The 21,415-nt window shown below is 37.4% G+C and overlaps 1 protein-coding gene across 1 annotated transcript in view; it reads right to left on the bottom strand.

Annotated features, from left to right (window-relative positions):
* Window positions 1-21,415, bottom strand: part of ROBO1 (roundabout guidance receptor 1) — a 595,330-nt gene that overhangs the window by 60,190 nt on the left and 513,725 nt on the right. The window contains exons 7-10 of the mRNA XM_059872698.1: window positions 20,935-21,062; window positions 5,546-5,554; window positions 2,732-2,856; window positions 685-856 (exon numbers count right to left, since the gene is read on the bottom strand). Of these exons, the coding sequence (XP_059728681.1) occupies window positions 685-856; window positions 2,732-2,856; window positions 5,546-5,554; window positions 20,935-21,062 (434 nt within the window). The remainder of the gene's footprint in view (window positions 1-684; window positions 857-2,731; window positions 2,857-5,545; window positions 5,555-20,934; window positions 21,063-21,415) is intronic.

The raw sequence follows: 21,415 nt of genomic DNA, 5'->3' as shown, positions 1-21,415 counted from the left end.
TTATGGAAGCTTCTCAGACAACAGCTTCCCTCTGCTCAAATCCTCTCTATTATCCTGTTCCTCTGTAAATGCTAAGATTAGTATTTTCCCCATGTATCTCTGCTGTTCAAAATAAGAAGTATTTCTGATAATTGGCAAACTGGCCTCAGACTACTTCTTGTAGTCGTGCTCCCTGTAGCTTTCTCATCTTGTAAAAATTACTTCCTAACTACTCTTAAAAAGAAATGTATAATTTCTGTTATTCTGCTAATCTCCATACATGTTGATAATTTTTTTTTTTCTTCCTAGCTAAAACACAGTATTAAGAAACGGGGAAAAAACAGGTAAATAAAGAGCTAAGGAAATGGCTACATAATAAAAGGGATAAAGAACCAAGCAGCAAGCAATCTGAAAGTAAATTAAATCAAGTGGGAGAAGCTAAAAAAGAGTCAGATAAAAATTAACAGATCTGACAAAAATCTATACACTGAATATATTTACAAATACAAAATGGAAATATAGAGTTACACATCATCCAGAATTGTAAGCTCCTGAAAGAGATGGCCAAACCAGGATTTTTATGTTCAAAGAAACATGCAATCCACATTTATGCAAAACAGATTTCAAAGTAGTGTCACATCACCGCACTGCTGTCTTCAAATAAAAATAAAACACTTGGAAATGATAAAATGAATCTATGATTACCATCTGTAACTTCCAAGTAGGCTTTTGTTATGATACTTCCTGCAACATTTAAAGTCTGGCAGATGTAGTACCCCACATCAGATCTCTGGACATTGGTGATGGTGAGGTCTCCAGTCTGGGAAACTGAAAATCGGCTGGATGACTGAGGGGGCTGGTATGAGAAAAGCAGATTCTAAAAGATGTACAGGAAAGAAAGTGGGGAAAAAAAATAGGTTATATAAATTCAAATATCAATATGCATAACTTTAATACAGCTAAACAAATGAATCTTTTCATATTATACAGAAAACATTCTGCTCTTCATGTCTTAAGCTTGTCGATACCACAATGTGCATAGCTTCTGTAGGATTTTTTAATGCTAAAATAGGTGCAGATGTGCACATATAATTGTGTTAGACTTTTGAGATTGCTCTAACACTCTCTAAGATCAATACTGGACTTTGCACCAAGTGTAACAGCATCTAGTGAAGATGTGAAATGTACAGATCCTACAATGGTGCAAGCAACTGTGGTGAACCTCAGTAATTTGCTTCAATGCTCTTTTTTGGAACTTGCTCCAGGGCATTCGTATGCTTTCATTTAAATGCAGATGGTGGTTTACTTATCTGTATTTTAACTTTTGCCTTTCTACAAATGGAGCAGTTTTTAAAAAAAGAGATGCTCTGTAGATCTCTCTGAATAGATTGCTTGTGTTCTATGAAAATTTGTATAATACTGAATTAAATCCTATGCCTGTTTAGATAGTTTGGGTATGAAGTACATAGTGTTTACCAAAAATCAGTTGGGGCTGAATTTCTACCTCAGGCTGAACAACTTATAAATAAGAATACTTTAGGATTACAGAGGGTATATTCATCTCTTTTTCTTGGCTAACTACATTTTGCATTTCCAAAAATTGTCCAAAGGAATGGGACACAATGTTCTCCAGCACTAGCAAGCCCTACCCTTGACCTCCTCTATGTCTCTCAATCATCACAAGTGGTCACACTCAGCAGAGTCAAAAATGAGTGGAGAAAAAAAAAGATGTACTAGACAGCTTGTGGCTAAATAAATCAAATCAAATAAAAAAGTAGATAAATAAAATAAAAGCGTAATATACTGCTATATATACACCACTGAAGATTATCATCTAAATTTGGTCAGCAGTCTAGTTGTATGTAGGTATTAAACAAAAATGTTTCAAATGGAATAAAGAAGTCCATCTCCAAGTGTTCTCAATTTCTCTGCCCTATTGTTTTGTAACACAAAGAACCCTGTCATATACTCTTGCACTATTCATTCCTTCATTCACAGGAAAACCAGAATCCTATATTCCTTCTTTCCTTCCAATAAAGAATACTTTGTGTCACATACCTCCTTCAAAAGATGACTGAAAGAAAACTGCAATTCTCTTGCTGTGCTATATTGTGTTTCACCCACTAGCTTTCAAGATCCTTTACAAAGAAGATGAAAATAATTTTCCCTCCCATTCAAATAAGGAAGTTGGGAGAAAAAGTGACCCATTCAGAGATGGTCTGTCAGTCAACTGATGGAGTTGGAAAGTAGTTCTCCTCAGCCCAGAACCAGAGTCCTACCCATACAGTGATGCAAACCAATGCAGCCAATAGTTCAGTTTGCCAGAAACTCGAAAACACATGACAAACTAACAGCTACACCATAAACCCAAGAGCCAAACTTTCTGAAAATCTGGGACTGTTTGGGGGTTCTACCAAATTTCAGCGTAAGTCATCTCTCCATTTTTTAAAAGTTCTCCCTGTTAGGTGAAATAGATTATCAGAGTAGTGAAACATGGAATGTCTCTAGTTGATTCACAAATTTATTTTTACATTCATGGAGAAAATAGGAGACAGCAAAACACAGATATTTTCCAGTAAAACTAACACAACCTAGCATGCACATGCCTCAGAAGCAAAGAATATGTATCGAGCATCTCCAAGCTCTAGACTTGCTTTCCATCTCTTTAAAACAATAATTAAAATACTTTTCTGTCATGTGAAATCATTTCTTGAGGAAGCTGCCAGGAAGGAGGACAGAAGGGCTGTTTCACCTGGCTCCCTTCTCTCCGCCAGAAGATGGCTGGCTGAGGGTTCCCGGTCGCCTCGCACTGGAAAGTCACCGTCCTCCCCAGGGCAGCCACCTGGTCTCGAGGCTTTACAACAAACTGTGGGGGCTCTGAAAGGAAAACACCAACAATAAATCAATCATACTGCCATCAGCTGATCTGAAAGAACAATTTGCCTCCTGATTTTATATGGTATAAACCAGAACAGTGAAGTTTCTTTAATAAGGAGAGGCAGCACAAAGACACATTGGTCTCTAGCAGCCACAGCTTCAGCATCACTCAGATAATCTTTTCTGTCTGGACCTCCCAATAAAAACTCTGACTGTGCAACATATGCTTTTAGTGCTTACCCAGTCTACAAGGAAATGAGTCCCACCAGCTTGATGAGACAACTTGCAGAGCAACAGTCACCAATACAAACAAACCTGCTACAGTTTGGTTTTTAAAGGAGGAACAGGGCTGTGAGCCAGAATGGAGAAATCTTTGAGGGACAACTGGCCCAGAGGTCACACTTTGTTAAGGGCTGCAAGACACACTGCTGAGCAACTATGAATTCAGGCTTAGACACACAGAACTCATCATCTCTGACTTAGGAAAGCTGAGGAGAGAAAAAGCTCTTAAGTGCTTACATGAGACTATTGATGAAGTCATGATCTCAAAAAAAAACTTGAAGGTCAAAAGCCCAAGAAATACTATTCAAATTATAACCACTTAAAATCTCCAGTTCAAACACACTAAGAAGGAATGATTTTAAAGGAACAGCAGAGCTAAATGTCTTCCTCATTTACATATGCAAGAACATGTTCAAACAAAATATATATGCAAATGAAGGCAAATTTGAAACATCTGCTCAGCCTAACATTATAAATACTGCCAGCATTGTTTGATTTATACTGACTTCAACAACCCCTTCATCCAGTAGTAAGCAGAATGTCAAAAAATCATGTCAGTCACATTAAAAAAAAAAAAAATCAGCACAGATAGCATTGGTGAGACTAGCACAGAAAAATATCTAGCATGTTCTATAGGCTGTTATAGGCTGTTAACTCTTGCTTCTTGAAAAATGTGCATTAAATTAAAGCCCATTTATTTAATAATTTCCATTTTTTCTGATCATCTGCCTAAAACTAATTATGCTCTTCCCCTTCTTTGGATTGAGAATAAAGGGGATGTTTTGTATCTGACTTTAAGAAATCAGATTATTTGGATATTCATTTCCTTTTTTTCCCTTGCAAGCATTGATGTTTTCACAAGATCTTCCTTGTAAAACAGTGCAAAATATGTAATTCAAAGATGTGTTTTGAAAACATCAAGCGGTAGCAGCTTTATCTAGAATAAATTCAATACCGCTTAAGTCCTTTTAAAAAAAAAATGCTTTCAGTGTTCCTGTGGGCCAGTTCTTGCATTTATCTGTTCCCCTTGCCTTGTGTCTACTCCCTGGTGAGCTCATATCAGAATATATTCTTCCTACGCCCCTCCTGCTTTGAGAGGAATTTTTGAAGCATAACACTCTTGTCTACATTTGGATGCAAATGCTACCTTTCCTAGCATTTCCTTAGATAAGAAACTATGCAAAGCAAAGCTAAGGTGGACCTACTGTAATTAGCTGACTTCAAAACATTCAGTTCTGAAACATTCAACCAGTACCTCGGCAGAAGATGTGGGAAGACTTTGACATGACAGCAGGTTTCATTTGAGAGGGAGGGAAGAAGAACTGGCTGGGGGTTTGCCACGGGGCTGTGAGGCATGGAGGGGGGGGAAATGGAGATGAGGGTGAAGCACCTTTGTTATGCTGCTAGATTCTAGTAACGAGAATAAATTTAGCATACAGTTAAATTTAGGGCTTGGCAGGTTCTGTGCTAGCCTCTGACACAATGCCACATAATGTGGAACTGAGGGCTTCTAAACCCTGTGCTAGAGCAGAGGATTTATGAGGTTTCAGGTTTTGTTGAACTCAAGGACAGGTACAACCATAAAGACAATAAAATGGTTCTGACCACTGGAGAAATAGCTGGATGGTTGTGATTACAGTACCCTAAGATGACCATTCAGGGACTACTTAACACAAAAAGGAAGGGGAATTTAGTCTTATAGGCAGCCATGGTAGAATGTATAAAATATAAACAGGTACATATTTCTCTAAGTATTATTCTAAATACATATTTTCCATGGATATGACACTAAAAATATATGCATATTGCCCATATATGTAATTACTCTAAATCTATTGCAATGAAGAGAAATAATAGAAATCTTATTAGCTTCAATGTTAGAAGAATTAAACAGGGTTAAGTAAAACTATTATAAAATTCCATTCTGTGTTAACTGTACTGAAAGCTTTTTTACTGCCTTTTTTTTTTAGTATAATTTAGTTTGATTTCACACCTTGGGTCACATACATGTGGTATGGATGATGAGACTGTAAAAGATGTCAAAATAATAAATCCCCATAAGAAAATCACAAATTCTATCCTAGAAACCCTTTAACCAAACACAATTTTTTTAGCACACTTTGAAGTTCAACCCATGCAGTCACTGAAGAAAGGAGACATTAGGACTTGACTTGCCACATCATATAAAAACAGACAGAAAATTTGCAACCCATTACCTTTCTCTTTGCCATTAAGTTACCCATACTTCATGCAGAATTTATTCTGTTCGATGTGTCTTGCCAATAACAAGTAAAAGATGGGAGCTGAGTGGTTGGAGGACATGGAAGGGGATGGATGGGAAGGGGAGGAGAAGTTCCCGTCACAGTGACACGATGACTAGAAGATGGCCAATAAAATTTCAACTTACCAGACACAACTAAAAACAAAAACAAAACAAAAAGAAAACATGGAATAAATAAAATTGAACAGACATGAAAACAAAGCAAAGAATAAAGCAAAATTCAAAAAAAAATTAGAAAATGGATCCTTGGTAAGGACCTTAGAAAGCAAACACGTATTCTGATATATGAAAAATAGGTTTATAATGTTGAACGACATTTTTATATTTTGATTTTTAGACAGCAGTTTTTATCACATACTGAAAAGTAGGTGGTAGAGGAAAATGGGTAACAGACTGACATACTGGCCAGGCAGTCTAGGTTCTACTCCAAGCCTTTCTAATGAACTGATGGACCTTGAGTATTTTCTTTTTCCACATTATTATTATTATTCATTTGCATCAAGATTTTTCCATGGCAAAATTAACTTAGAATCTCCAGTAAATATCAATCTGCAACATTGCTGAAATGGAACAGTAATATTTACAGCCTTTCTAAAGAATCCAAACATTTACAAATGGAATATATTTTTCTGAAACTAGTATCTGTTTAAAAAAAAAAGTTTTTTAAAAAATGAATAATATGCTAACGCATTTAGGCCACACACAAATCTCTTTAGTATAGGATTGCTGAGTCAAGGTAATAAGGCTCACTAATAAACTGTAAATGCAAAATATACCACAATTAAAATAAGTTTCAAAAAGATTCTTAACCTTGTTATTTGTCCCCCAAACCAGAATTTCATTAAAATATTCAAAACAAAACATTTATTAAAAAGTATTAGATTTTTCAATGGAAATGATTATCAAACATTATCAAATATTAAATTATCCTTCAACCATAGTTCAAAATTTTCATAAACTTTGAAATGGCTCAGATCCTGGCAAGGTAACTTTTCTTATAAAGGAAAGACATGTTAGAAAGTACTCCAATCTCCTATTAGTGATGGAAAGAACAGATTGAAAATAAAAAAAAAACAGAAGTAATTTGAAAATAAACATAGATACTGACAAAAAAAAGTTAAATAAAAAAAGATTAATTGGTGATAATTACAGTAAAGGTTCAAAAAAATATAATTTTTCTAAATGCTTGCAACACTTCGGTCTTATCACTTTATGCCGAAGATAAACCAGCCCTTGTTCAGCATGGGCACACTTTCATATTGAGTAGCTAAGCACCCTCAATTCACCATCCTCTGATAAACACATGCAGGAAACCAATAATATCCACTTTGCCAACATTCATTAGGCATGAGGAATCCTGGCCTCCTGTTCTAATAACTACGGAGGACTCCAGGTGTATTACAAAAACGAAGCAGAAAGAGAATCAGATAGAATATTGGAATTTGGAACATGTTGAAGACAAGAACCTGCAACTGCATATTCCAAAATCAGATCAAACAGATTTGAGTTTTAAAAGAGACTTTTTTTTTTTTAAGGAAGTAATCTCAAAGAGAGGAAGTTTAAAATAACATTTTCCAACGATTTGAGTTTTAAAGAATTATTCTGGATGTGCACTAGCCTTCTTTAAATGGTATTTCTCAAAAAGAAAATCAGTGTGCATTACTCTGCTCAGATTATTTGTAAGTCTACAATTTCTAAGAGGAGTGGCCAAGAAAAGCTACACACGAATTCCTGAGAGAAATCTGCTCTTCCCCAGGATTCAGCTCCCAGCCACTCTTGTTCATGTGTGAGTCTGTATTTCCCAGTAACCTTCGCTTTTTAACTGAAAAGCTCTTTACTAAATTTACAATCTGACGTGCTCTGGAACTAGAAATGATTCTCCACAAAACACCACTCACTGTACATGAAACAGCCTGATAAGAGGCTTAATGGAATGAAATTCTTGCACAGAGAAAGCAACTCTAAATTATTTTTTTTTTCATTTGTTGAGTAGTGCCAAGAAGAGGAAAGTTCAGCCTTCTCAGTAGCAATGCAGAGCTGCTCAAGTCCTCTGCTGTAAACTCACTGGAAAATGCCTAACAGGGTGCTCAATTATATTTCTACAAATTAAATTAACTTCTAAGTGCTGAATTTCCCCTTTTCTTTTTATTAGACGTTTCTTACTGTGGGTCAAAAATAACCCTGTCAAGCAAATATATTTTTTTGCCCACCTGTGAAAACAGAGGGGACACTGATACATGAAAATAAATCCCTGTAGAAACAGGACATCACATTGGTTGCAAATCTGTGGAAAGGGCAAAGGGTGAAGTTTCATAGAAAAAATTTGAACAATTCTGTCAGAAGGATATCATGTGGTTTAAAAGAACAACAATATTAGCAACATCTACAACAAAGACCACATTCTTAGTTTGATTCGCAGCCTATTGATATCTAAGGTTACTAAAACTGAGAAGCAAATAGTTTTTCCTCTATTATAGCACATTTTATTTGACACCACTTTCAATTATAAAGTAAATTAATTTTCCCTGTGTTAATCATGGCTTTTCACATGGCAATTAGGTGGAATAACCTGTTTGTAAAGACAGGAAGTTCGCATGTAAAACCGCAACTACCAAAGGAATAATATTTTTGCCTTTCCTATAATTTCTTTGACAGGCAAGGCTTTTCAAGGAAGATGTGTCCAGTTGCTGAACAAAAACCAAAAGAAAAGTGGTTTCCAGTCTAGTGACGTGATCTTTTAATGCCTTATTCTTTCCAGCAATCCTATCAAGCTCACTGGGACTATTGGTATCATTAAATCCACTCACAGGAGTAGGAATTTGCAGTTTTAGGACTTAAACTACAGCCCAGTACAGTTGCCAGATGTTAATGGAGCAACTATTACATTTGACAGATGTAGTTTTGCAGGTTCACATGATAATCAGGTTGGAAGCAACCTCAGAGGTCTCCATTCCAACCTCCTGCTCAAGAAGGTCAGCTACAGGGTCAGTCAGGGCTTGATCCAGTCAGGGCCTGAAAAATTGCAAAGAATAACAATGCACAGACTCTAGCAGGCCACTCTGCTGCTTGTCTGCCCAGCCAGTGGAGGAATGCCTTCTCATACCCAGCCTCAATCTGCCTTGTTTCAACTGAAATACATTGGTCTCCTGTGCTCCCTCCATGCACTGCTGGGATGAGCCTGGGTCTGTCTCACCCTGGGGTCTCATGAGACCTGAACAAGCTGTGTGCAATGACTACATCTCAAAAAACCACATTTTGTAGCTCTCCTCACAGAGGTGAAGGCAAATGTTGATCTAGTGTTTCTCTAGAACCCATTGGTTTCCTCATATTTAGAATAAAATATTACAGCATTGCATCCGTTTCTTAGTCTGCCATTAGGCAAGTTAAAAGCTTCAAGTACACCACTCTTGATAGCTTGGTAGCAATTATCTCTTAAGGAGTAAAATTATAGACATTTTAATTTATGTATACTAATAAGATGCTTTTGAAATCTTGAGATCCAAGGTGGTACTTATCTACTAAAGAGTATTTTGTTCAGCATGTTTAATACTCATTAATTATTATTCTCACTATACTATTTACAAATATCTTCCAGATGCTTGGAAGATATCCTGTTATTTAACTGCCACAAGTTGAACACTTTTGATTGAAGCTCAATGTATTTCACTTTTAATTGTTTTTAAAAAAAATCTTCAGGTCTTCAAGTACTGCAGGACACTAACAGAAGTTATTATAAAAGAAGCAAAAAAGTATAACTCTACACCAGAAAATTAAACAATCCCAATTTTCAGGTTAATAATTACACACAACAATCAAGCTCATATCCAAACTTTAGCTTCTGTATCAATACTTGGCCATTTTAACTAAGCTAGAAAATGGCAGTCACCATGAAATTCAGATTACTTTCAAGTAATTTTGTGATACATTAATCCCAGTTCAAGTGAAATAAATCAGAGATGGCATGTGCCTGTAGGAATGAAGTGGTAGGAGATGGGACAGGAGTATGAGCAGATGTGCTGGAGTAGACAGTGGAGTGAGAAGCTGGATTTTCCACTGGGATTGTCCATGTACAGACTAAACAGTGAGAGGGGAGAAACTGCAGAGCTAACAACAGAGACAGCACGGAGATTGCTGTGTTATCTGTCAGGGAGCTGAAACTCAGCTGTTTGTCATCTTCATGTGAAACAAACGGGTGAGAAACCCACAGTTTGTGACCTCTATCTGAAATGTGTGGGTATAGAAAATTTGGGTACTACAGGCACATGTAGAGGAAATGTAAGAGTCTGATTATGTTTAGCAAACTGCTCAAACTCTGACTTTTCACACCTTAAAAAACAAACTAACAAAAAATCCTGAATAATTCCAAACAAAAACTCAGCAAAAAGCTCCCGTTTTCTATTCAAAAATGTATTTCATTTCTAATCCTGCTAAACTCTGAAATCTAATGAAACACTTTTTATGTTCAAATATCCTAATGAGGACCATTGAATACCTCCCTGCAACATGACTACCAGATATTTATGTTGGTGTTTTGCAAAAACTATTATTAAGGGGGATAGTTTAAGACAATGTGCCATGTTCCATTTCCTTTCTGGTGATTTGTAGGCTATTTGTTCTTATCAAAGCAATCTGAAACTCTCAATATCCTTGATCTGCACATCTCTCTACAGTCATTTGTGGGAAGTATCACTTTCTACTGAGAAATAAACAAAAGCCTGAATCTCTTGTCCTGAAAAAGATATAAATGCTGCCATTCAGCTGCCTCCTGGCTTCAGCCTGTGAAAAATGCAGGAAAACAACACCAGGTACAGTACAAAAGAACTGGAGTATATCACTTTTCATCCTCCCTGGACTCTCTATTTTCAGCTGTCACTTCCTGAGGTATAAATACACATACACACAATTTTTCCCGGATTTTCTGCTGAAGTTCACATTCACGTGGGACCAGCCTGGGCCACCTTTACTCACCCTGAATGCTTTCACAGTGCATGGTCCCAGAGCACCAAGTTTGACACAGAGCAGCACAAATGTCTGAGGAAAATCTCACAGTCTGGCGCCACAGCCACAGCGCTGAGGTAAAATGTTTACATGAGATTTTTGATGTCTCAAATCAAAAGTGATGACTTGTAACTCCAAACCCCCAGCAAGGGAGTGATGGTGGTTTATTGTATTTATAATGAGTGGAAAAATTCTGTTTTAGATTGCTGCTGATTTGTCAGATAAGCACTTCTTAAGTTTAAAGGAACAAGCAAACTACAGTAATTTCAAATTTACCAAACCCAAGAAGACAAAAATTTGATTGGAAACCAAAAAAAAAAAAAAAAAAAAAAAAAAAAAAAAAAAAAAATTAATTGCTTTCTATCATTGTAATGTGAAGAATGAAATTAAGACAAAACCAGGTGACTAACTAATTGGAAAAATAGTTCTGATATTAAGACCACCTTTAGAATTAGTGAAATCTAAAAAAATGCTTCAGCTTCACAGAAAAGTGAACATGGAGAAAATCTCAGTATCAATTAGATGCTGCTTTCCTCAACATACCTTCAAAGAGTTTTGTAATTTTTCAAAATTTGTATTTATTTATTTTTGTTTACAATTGCTTCACATACCCTCTTCTGCCTGAACACTGAAAACCAATCAGGTTGCCCTGGTTTTGGCAGGGATAAAGTTAATTTTTCTTCTTAGTAGCTGGTGTAGTGCTGAGTTTTGGATTCAGTATGAGAATAATGTTGATAACACACTGATGTTGTGGTTGTTGCTGAGCAGTGCTGATCCCAAGTCAAGGACTTCTCATGCTCTGCCAAGTGAGGAGGGATACAAGAAGCTGGAGGAGAGCGTGGCTGGGACAGCTGACCTGAACTGGCCAAAGGGATGTTGTGTGCTATAAAATATATTGTCCACTATCAAAACTGGTGATAACTAGGTGGGAGCTGCTGATCACTCCTCAGGGGAAAGTTGGTTGTCATTCAGCAGGTGGTGAGCAACTGTACTGTGCATCACTTGTCTCTCTTGGATTTTATTTTTTTCTCTCTCTTCATTACTATTACTGGTTTTGTTATCATTATTATTATTATTAGCATATTTTACTCTGTTTCAATTATTAAAGTGTTCTTGTCTCAACCCACAGATTTCTGGATTTTATTTGTTTGTTTTCTTGCTATTCTTTTTTCAGATTCTTCTCCTCATCCCACTTGGTGGAGAGGCATTGAGGGGCTGTGTGGTACTGTGGTCAGCTGGGGTTAAACCACAGCATATGCTGGGCAGTAACAGAGAAAGAGGCTGGCTGGAGTTTATGCCCTGCACAAAAAGTGCCACCCTCATGGTACTGAGGGGCTGCCACCTGCACTTGTCACTGTGCACTTCCTCCAGTCTGGAAACTTGGTGGCCACATCATCCTGACACTGCCTCTGACCATGCAGGGCAGGATACATGCTCTCATTCCCAGCACATGGCACATGCCTGGCAGGCTGGATTTAGCCTGTGCCTCTGGACATGAAACCCAAAGAAAGGAAAAGGGCTGGCGCCTCTGTGCACTCAGGAGAGCTGATGTGCTCCAGGGGAAAGTGGTCTGAGCAGGAAAAAAGGCACGTGTCACTCCTTGGTGCTGACAGGACAGACACAGCCTTGGAAATGTCAGAGTTTCTGGAGCTGCTGCACATACCAGGGAGAGACACAGGCCAGGGTAAGGCTTTGGAACACCCTAAACACGGATATCATAACACATGCAGCCTGGCAGCCCAACATCACCAACTCCAGAATCAATTCTAGAGATGAGCTTCAAGCACCATGGACTCAAAATCAGTGTTTCTCCATCCTGCAGCAAGTAGGAATGTGCCTTCTCCCTCCTTTGCAGTGGGAGCAACAAGCAATTTTTTGAGACCATGTTGTTTCCCCTATTGGCACTAAAACGTCTCAAACCTTCTTCCTCTCCTTGGTGGTTTAAACTCCACCCTCTGCTGATAAACACCACAAGATCTGTGCATTTACCAAACCTCCTGCTTGGGTGCTATTCTCATTTCAAGAGCAACAAAATGGCATTAACTCCTTATGGATTTCTGGCCATTCTGAGATTTAGTTTAAGCTGAGAGGTGTTTCTTCCCTCAACTCTGGTTCAAGAGGCTGGACAGTAAAATCTGGCTCTGTTTTAGCTGTGTATCAGTTGTGTAATTAAATAAAGTCTCATTTGAAGAAGGTAGTGAATTTTCCCTTTAAAAAATCAAGATGAAAAGGGCTACACAATAGTGCATGTTTGCCTGTATGTGTGAGGAATCCACTACAAAAATTTGTGGAAAGGCAACAGTGTGTGAAATGTACTCATATGAGACTTTTTGCTTTGCAAATGATACTAGGAAAAAAATTGAGATAGATCAGAATCTATCCTCTTGCAGGATTCAATGAAGATTTCTACTATAAAAAACCAAAAATGTGGAAAAAGGCTTCACAGTGCAGATTTAAAGGTAGCACTTCTCAGGTTTATACATGTACTACACAGTTTAAAATGCGTATAAAACCTGTAATCACTGCCTTGAGGTGACAAAGAGAAATCTGAAATATGGAGGGTAGAAGACAGGGAAGGAGAGAGGGGGATTTAATATTTTATAGAAGTTTCTCTCCCAGTCTAACTTCCCCCTTCCTTGCTCTAGATCCTCCTAATCCACACTATAAACCAAAGATAATTTAGAGAGCACTCTTACGATGAGTCTAATTCCATCTATTTAAAAACTAGAGTAATGTGGTACACTGTCAAGTCCTGTTTCCCAGGCTTCTCTTTTCAGAGAAGAGTTGTCTTCCCCTGTGTTTTAAATGAACTGAGGTAATTTTAGACACTGCTGCAATCTAAGTAGTTGTGGCTACAAATATTTATACTAAAGCCTTTTAAAAGAGTGAAAAAGGATGGATTTTAAATAAACTGTGCAGAAGTACAAAAAGATTATGATAGATAGATACTATTTGAAGAATTCTTAGGAGCTTCCTACTGCATTTTTCGACGTACAGTTGAAGATAGTAGTACTGAAAAGGAAACTGAGTGGGATTTTTTTCCCCAGCTGTTTATGATAGCACAGAGTACTTCTTGGAAAGGAGAACTTGAAATCCATAGCAACCTTCTTATAACAAGTTAAAGCTATTTGTGAAAAGTGGCCAAGGCCCATGATCAACGGATACCAACACACACTCAAAATGGAAGGACAATAAATCTCTGCAGTGCACTAACTTGTGATCATTAAAAAATGTTGGTTTGGGCATGTAGTACTCAGTGAGGAATACTCTCAAGTGAAATGTATTATTCTGAAAGAAACCTGGATTTCTTCTCATGGGGATGCCATACCCCCCACACAGATACAACCAAGTCTACACTAACATCCCAACTTATGTTTCAATAAGGTTAACAGGAAGGTAACTGTGACATATTAACAAAATTTAATTACAGGCAGCAAAAATTACAATGTGTAAGAATTCTATGCAAGCCAGACTATCCACCATGTACCAAGAATTTTTACTGTCATCAAGGCAGAAATGGGAACACGATGCTTTAGGAAATAAGGATATTCTGCAAAATAAAATAAAAATAAAAAATTCAGGGACACTTGGCCTGGTTTTCATACAGTTCTCTGTCAAAAGATGTCAATGCTATCAAAAGTTGCTGGCAGTCTGAAAGGGCCATAAGACCTTGCTGGTGGATGACTGGACAAAACCAGAACTCTCAGGCGACTCCCTGCTCTGTACTGAGACCCAGTGTGTGATCTTAACTGTGTCAAAACAGAGAGCAGCTTTCTAATATGAAGAGGTGCAAGTCCTAAGTGGGCTCTCATAGGCCAGAGAGAGACAAAAAGAGAACAGAATCCCTGCCAGTCCTGTGTTTAGAGAGCATGGAGCATTTATGAGAACAGAACAAGCAACCTCATCCATCCAGATGAGGACTTTGTTTTTGTTTCTCTGTCCTGTCATCCTATTTCATACTTAAAAGGGTAAAAAAAAAGTCATCCCAAACTTTGGGAATTAGTGTGTGGTCATAGGACAAGAGAAGCATGCAAATACCTCCTGCAGAAAATGATAATTTATATATAACAGTTCACCCTGAACAAGGAATTTTTTTTTCTTATACTGGAAGGTTTTGATATTGAGTCTACAAGGCAATCAAGTCCACATATAAAGACAGAAAAATACTTTATTACTAGTTCTTAAGTGTTGTTCAGCACCTAGCAACAAAGCATTTTAGTGTTCAAACAAAACACAACACAAGAAACATTTGTTGATGGAGTACTAACAAATGGTACTCAAAACAGCTTATCAAAATTATGTTTGAATGCACTGTTATTCAGCATTTTTCAATTCTCTGAGACCAATTCAGAAATTGCTGATGCAAGTAAACTAACAAAAGCAGGGGACAGTACTGCATCACTGTATTACTCACAGGCTATGAACTAGACAAAAATAAAGTGTCTATTACCTTTTTACAGATGGTCAGCATAATTTATTAAAGCTGAAGTTTATTTCAGAATGAATGTATAGCAGAAGTAGTTTGCTGAACAACCAATTAAAATTATTATTCCCTGCACTCTGATTTATTCATTAACCTAAAAATCTTCAAGTTATACAACTTGTAGTAAAATTCTACTTTGCTTATTTCAAAGAAAGAATTATTGAAATGTTATCTTTAGAACAGCAGTCACAGTAAGTCTGCAGCAGTGAAACCTGATACAAAAACAATTGCTTTTTCCACAGCCATGGGATTTAGGAAATTTCAGGCACTGAGTGCTGAAGTATGCTACACAAACCTACTTGCTTCAATTCTCTGCATTGAGTGATTAAAATGCACAATTTTTGACAACTGTAAAGTAAATAATTCCCTTTAAGCACTAAAAAGACTCTAGCTTCAACCTATTTCTGTAAAAACGTTTTTCCAAATTATTTGGATGCCTGTTCTACATGCTTAAAAACATCTGTCTCAAATCCTTGTTTCAAAGTACCAAACTGGATGAAGGAATCTCAGAAGTTTTTCTGTGTCATTCTCCTGTAAAATACTGTTGTCACTGTCGTGAGGTTCTATGTAAAAAACCAAACTGAATCAGACCAAACCAAGCCAACATCCATTTAGCACTTAAAAAGCATGGAAGCAGATATTTACTAAAACACTTACAGATTGCTTCTTTTATCCATATTTTAGAAATGCTTCAGGAATCTTAGTGTTCATCAGTTGCATCAGTAAGACAAGAACCTTCAGGGCTTTAATCTCCTCTTCAGACATTTTTCTCATTTCCTGCTGATTAGCTTTTAAGATTTCTATTCTTTCACCAGAAATTGGTGGCAGTCAAACTCCTCAGATCCTTGATAGAAATCTGACATGTTATCAGAGTTTACTGCAGTCATTAAGGGGGAAATGGGCTCTTTAAGCTATGAAATCACAGGAGATGGCCTCCTTCATTCATCCTGCCAAAAGTTTACTAATTAAAAAAATCCTGAAGTTCATTGGACAATCATTATTTTTACTTCCTTTTTCAAGGGACTGAAGGCAGACTACTGCACCAAAACAGTTCTTTCAAAGGAAGAAATACTGATTTAAAGAGAGGACATGAAGACAAGTTCAGACCTAAATCCAATACTAGTTTTAAAATTCCAGTGGTTCAATTCAGCCCTGAGTCTGTGAAAGGTTCACTACAATGCATAATAATTGCTGTACAGCAATTGCTCAGCAGCATTTCTGTGATCCCATAAAATTCTGAATTTTGTCTTTGTTGTTTTAATGCTTAATTCAGTTACATTTACAGCCAACTTATAATGTGTACCAGCAGCCTGACACAGTGGAAATATTTATATGGTATCAGACAGATGAAAGAGCAAATCCTATTCCTTTATATTCCGGGTGGTATTTGCAGCCCTTCCCAGAAACCTTATCAAATAGATGTCTTCACTGTGTGCCTTGAAGCTACCTTGCACAAAGAGGAGGTGGAAGGAGGAGGAAATTCCAGTCCTGAAGCATGTGCCACCTTTTCAGATTAAATTTCCTTGTCAGTTGACTCGAACAGAAAAATCACAGCCAGGAGTCACTTATCAAAAGTTCCACTCTCTATCTACCTTGCAGACAAGCTCTGTTAACCCAAAAATTAAAGACATCATAATCTAAAAAGGTTTGGTATCAGAGATTGCCACTGTAAAATATGAACTGGCTGCTACAATTTCCATAGGAATTCTTCTTTTTTCCTGCCAAACAGATAACGCTGAATGTGCTTAGTGCCTTTGAATGGCAAAATTTACATGTTACAGTTCAGTCACTGCTGCAGCAGGTTTAGCTGTAGTTTAGGCAGGGCTCTGTACCAAGTATTGCACACTCCTCCAGAGCCACTGCTTGAGTAGGGAGAGCTAAGAAGAACTCAAAATATTTCTGTTCACTACCAATCTGCTGCTGAGTGACCACAGTCACCCACAGCCAGTGTTGGTGTCACCCTTGTGAATCCTGAAGCCAGCTGAGCCACTTGAGCTGCTGCTCCTAATTCCTGCTGAGTCTCGCCTACACTGCCACTGCTGTGAGGGTTCCTGGCCAGCTGCAGATCAGGGCTGCCACTGGAGCCCTAACTTACACTGGTGTGTTTCAGAGAGAACAGCTCATTTCACCAGAAATTATACACTTATTACAAAATTAGATGTCAAAAAAGCCAAACTAAGTACCGCGAATGGCAGCAAAGCAAATGGAAGTAGGTGAGAACATGTAAAACCTTTGGTTCTTAGATTTGCTTGAGAGCATTTTCCTGGTTAAATGTGAGATTTGCTGATTCTTGAAGATACCCTGCTTCCATTTGCATTAATGGTAAAACTAACTTTCTCTTAGTACTGAAGTTCTGAAGTATGCATTTTTGGTAATTCTGTGTGTCTTAGGAACATTGTTTTCAATTATATATGTAGTAATGAAATATATAATATTATATTTTCTTCAGTCCTGCTTTGAGGCATAAAAATAAGCAAGTCACATAATAGAAACCTACACAAAACATGAAATGCATCTTGCATATATATCAAATACAATATAATATAAATACAATAAATATATCCAGCTTGCTTACTGCTAGAGCAAGAGACAAGTCCACTGGTTCCAGTGATGGCATTTTTTGGTCAATTTTTTTCCTTTTCTGAAGTACATTAGCTACTTGGTGAAATATAATGTGTTGGCAAAATATTATGTATTGTACTCTGGGCTGCTTCCTGGCATTATGTACTGATTGAGGTATTTATTTAATAATTAATCATCTCCTGAATGAAATGCTTCCACATGTATTTAGCCATGTCTCTGGATGCCTTGCAGATGCAGTACACATTGCTGCAAAATGAAAACAGAGGGTAGAACTCTCCAATTTTAGGTATATGGAAACAACATCAGGATTACATTTCCTTAACTATTTAATTTTCCAAGGAGACAATAAGATAACTTGGCAGTTTTAGGGATGGAAATGCTTCTAAACTGCAGGAGTAAAACACTAAAGGAAGAGTTCAAACTTCACTACGTCAATACAGAACTCCAAATTTGGTTTATGAACATGGCTGAAGTCACAGTAAGAATACAACATCTGTATGCAGAAAACACTTATGGCCCCCAAAGTTAGGAGCCTGTACAGAGGAAAACAGTGATTCCAATAACCAGCATCTGTGACGCCAGTGCCATGAGAAGGAAGAACATAAAAATGGAACTGATATTCCCTCCCCTCTCTTGTATTTTCTACAGCTAACAGTTTATTACACAGAGAGAGGGAGAGCTGAACTATCTGAGCTGACAGCTCCTAGTCCAGCGACTTGGCCTGGGCTGGCTCCCAGCTCAGAGGCAGCGCTGGGGCCGTGCAGCATTCCTGAGCATTCCCAAAACAGGGAATGCATCAGGCAGGAGGCAGAGGTGAGCAGGAGGAAAGGGTCCTGTGGGACCCAGGGCAGCTCCCTGTGAGACCCAGGATAGCTGTTCACCACCTCCCATCCACACCTCCCTGACAGCTGCATATCTCAATTGCCCTGGTGCTGCACGCTCCACCTTTTAGGGCATTAGATAACCCTCCACAGGAGACAGCACGCTGGGGTCAGCCATGGTGTGAGTGGAAATGATGAGTAGAGAAATAGATAAATCCCTTTCTTAGTGCTGCCAACCCCAAGGCCCTGAAGAGCACTGCTGGCAGCCCTGCCACATTTCACTCCCAGCCACAGCCCCGCTGTGCAGACACTGGTCAGGGAAGGGACAGTCCCCATCTGTCATGGACACACGTCTTGGGTCACCACTGACAGCTCTCATATTCGTCCTCTGGCACAGAGTCTGGCACAGAAATACCTCAGCCTGTTGCTGAGATACTGAAGAGGAAAAAACCCAAACCAAAGCTCCACAAATAACCCGAACCCACTCAAACCCACGCCAAGCCCCCTCCTTGCCCTTTGCTGAATTTAACATGCCTGCACAGTGGCAGCTGTAATGTCTGAAGCTGTGATTGGCAGTGCAGCCCTCTGTTTACAAATAGGCAACAAAAATAACTCAGTTTGGCACTGCAGAACACACATTTACTAGACTCTATAGTCAACAGATCATGTGATGATAACCAAAAGTGCAGAAAAGAGTTGCCAGTTGGATTCCTTGAATCAGGCAGGAAAAAAACCCCATAAAATCATAAAAAAGCAGTGTACCAACAAAAAATTCAAAGAACTGTGTGTCCACAAACAGTCAGAGCAATCTTATTTTAAAGCTGAAGCAAGATCAGTCTACTTTTCTAGTAACAGCATAGACAAAAAGCTGACCCTTTAGGAAAAAAAACAAACATGTTTTAACAAGTGAAGAGGAGAGGAGGGTGTCGTGAGAAGGCAGAAAACGGAGGAAAAATGTGAAAAAATCTGAATGGAAAATCCATTTGCTAGAGGAGTATTTTTTTCCCCTCCCATAAAACTTGGTCTCTTGGATACGCTAATAAATGGATTTTGGTCATAATTTATTTCATTACCAACTACAAATTGTCCCTGCACATTACAGTTTCTCACATCAATCCCTCCTATGAAGACATTAGTGCAGACAAATGGCTCAGGAGGTAATCCATTCACACTGGGAAACAAATTATCCCATAACAATATCCTCAGAGCAAAGCTGCCACACTGTAAATATCTACTGTGTAATACAAACACTTAAAAATTAGGATCTTGATGGATCAGGACTTAGGCTATGATCTCCTTCTTTAAAAATACCAGTTTATTATCAAAAAGATCTCATTCAATTTCTAACATCTACATACTTAAGTAATTTTATATCTATTAGCATCATTAAGCTAAATGGGATTTCAAGTATGTTTTTGTTTATTATTTTGAATAGGAATATGAAAGATTAGGGCTACCAAGAGTTTATTTCCAGAAATTTAACTGCTCAAACAGTCATTAAAGCAAATTTTCTCAATAGTAACAGGATTTTTTTTTAATTTTACAAGATTACCAGTTGATTTAAGATGTGATCTTCAGAACAAATCATTATTTAAGAAATAATTCAGTCTTTTTCCTTTGGATCAACTGTGCTTACTGCTCACAAGTTTATCCTTTATTCTCCAACACTGAGCATGAGAGCTGGTTATTTTATAAACATAAGGTATGAGTTTTGATGTATAAGCATCATGGTGGCAAACAAAACGAACATCTCAAAATTCTTGGTTTTATGAGAGTTTCAACGAAAGAATTCAATACTTTCCTAACAGAGGGACACCAAATGTTTCTGGTGGAAAAAGGAGAGCAGGTTCAGGGCAAGACCTTTCCTGTTACAGTAAATGTGTCAAAATAGAGGTCTGTTACCAAATAAAATACTTTTAATCCTATACTTCCCCAGAACTCTGTAATAACTAATTCCCACTGAACAGAGAAAAGGACAGAAGGACCATCAGTGCCCAGAAAAAAGCATCAGGATGACATCATTGCCTGTCTGCTAGCCAGGAAAGGAAGAGAGGGATTATCTGAATAGTGAACATCTGGATTGTGTATATAAAGGCAGTGAAGGATTTTTATACATATTAGTTCACTGAGTTCCACTGAATTTTTATCTTACAAAGAAACAGTAGTGCCACGATACGCTTTCATAATGAAAAAGCAACAGGAATTCCAGTGGTCTGGGTTAGTGTATTAAAAGACACACAAACAGATTTATCATTCACTGCTTCTCTACCATATTTAATTGAAAAAACTTGGCAGATACTTGAACTTGCAACTCTTTCTTTTTGAATTAAAACAATGCAGCTTAGTAACACTGTCTTTCTTCTTTCTGTGTTTCAGATACAAAGATTGGAAGTGACTTGATTCTGAAACTGAAGAACTGAAATTCAAAACATACTCAGTTCCCCATTCCAGCATTGTAAAGACTGCTTAAAAAATCTTACATGTGAAGTGTTTCCATTTCTTCAGAATACAACTCAAGACAAATTTGTATTTTCACATTTTTTTATGTCTAGAGTTGTTGTACAAAGAAAAATCAACTTATTCTAGTACAACTTTATTCAACTTCATTCTTTGCAAAGAAACAATCTTACCTTGAACTGTTAAAGTTGCTGATGCCTCAGCTTTTCCAACCATATTTTCTGCAACACAAGTGTATGATCCCATGTCTCCTGCCATAACTTTCCTGATTTTCAAGGTATGATCATCACGGATTTCGTATCTTTAAATATACATAGTAGTTAACAATGAATAACAGAATTTTGTACAATTTCTGTAAAGGGTAAAAACATGGGGGATTTGCTCTAAAAATATTCTTATTTCTGTATTTCCCACAAGGAAAAAAAAAAAAAAGTATAGATACTCATAAATTGATAATGCAAAATAAAGTTTTAAAACCAAAATATACCCAAGTATTTGAAAACCTTATTCTGATATTATTTGCACACAATGGCAAAGACCTAATGCAGAAAATCTTAATTGTTAGAATTATTTTTACAAGCAATTATAACAATATTTATTATTCTCCATCTGAATGACAGATTTTTTTTAAATGGTTGAAAAGAAAATATTGCT

Source organism: Haemorhous mexicanus, chromosome 2 (genome assembly GCF_027477595.1).
Source record: "Haemorhous mexicanus isolate bHaeMex1 chromosome 2, bHaeMex1.pri, whole genome shotgun sequence".
In the NCBI taxonomy this organism is placed as follows: Eukaryota; Metazoa; Chordata; class Aves; order Passeriformes; family Fringillidae; genus Haemorhous; species Haemorhous mexicanus.
This window is presented reverse-complemented; position numbering and strand designations above follow the sequence as displayed.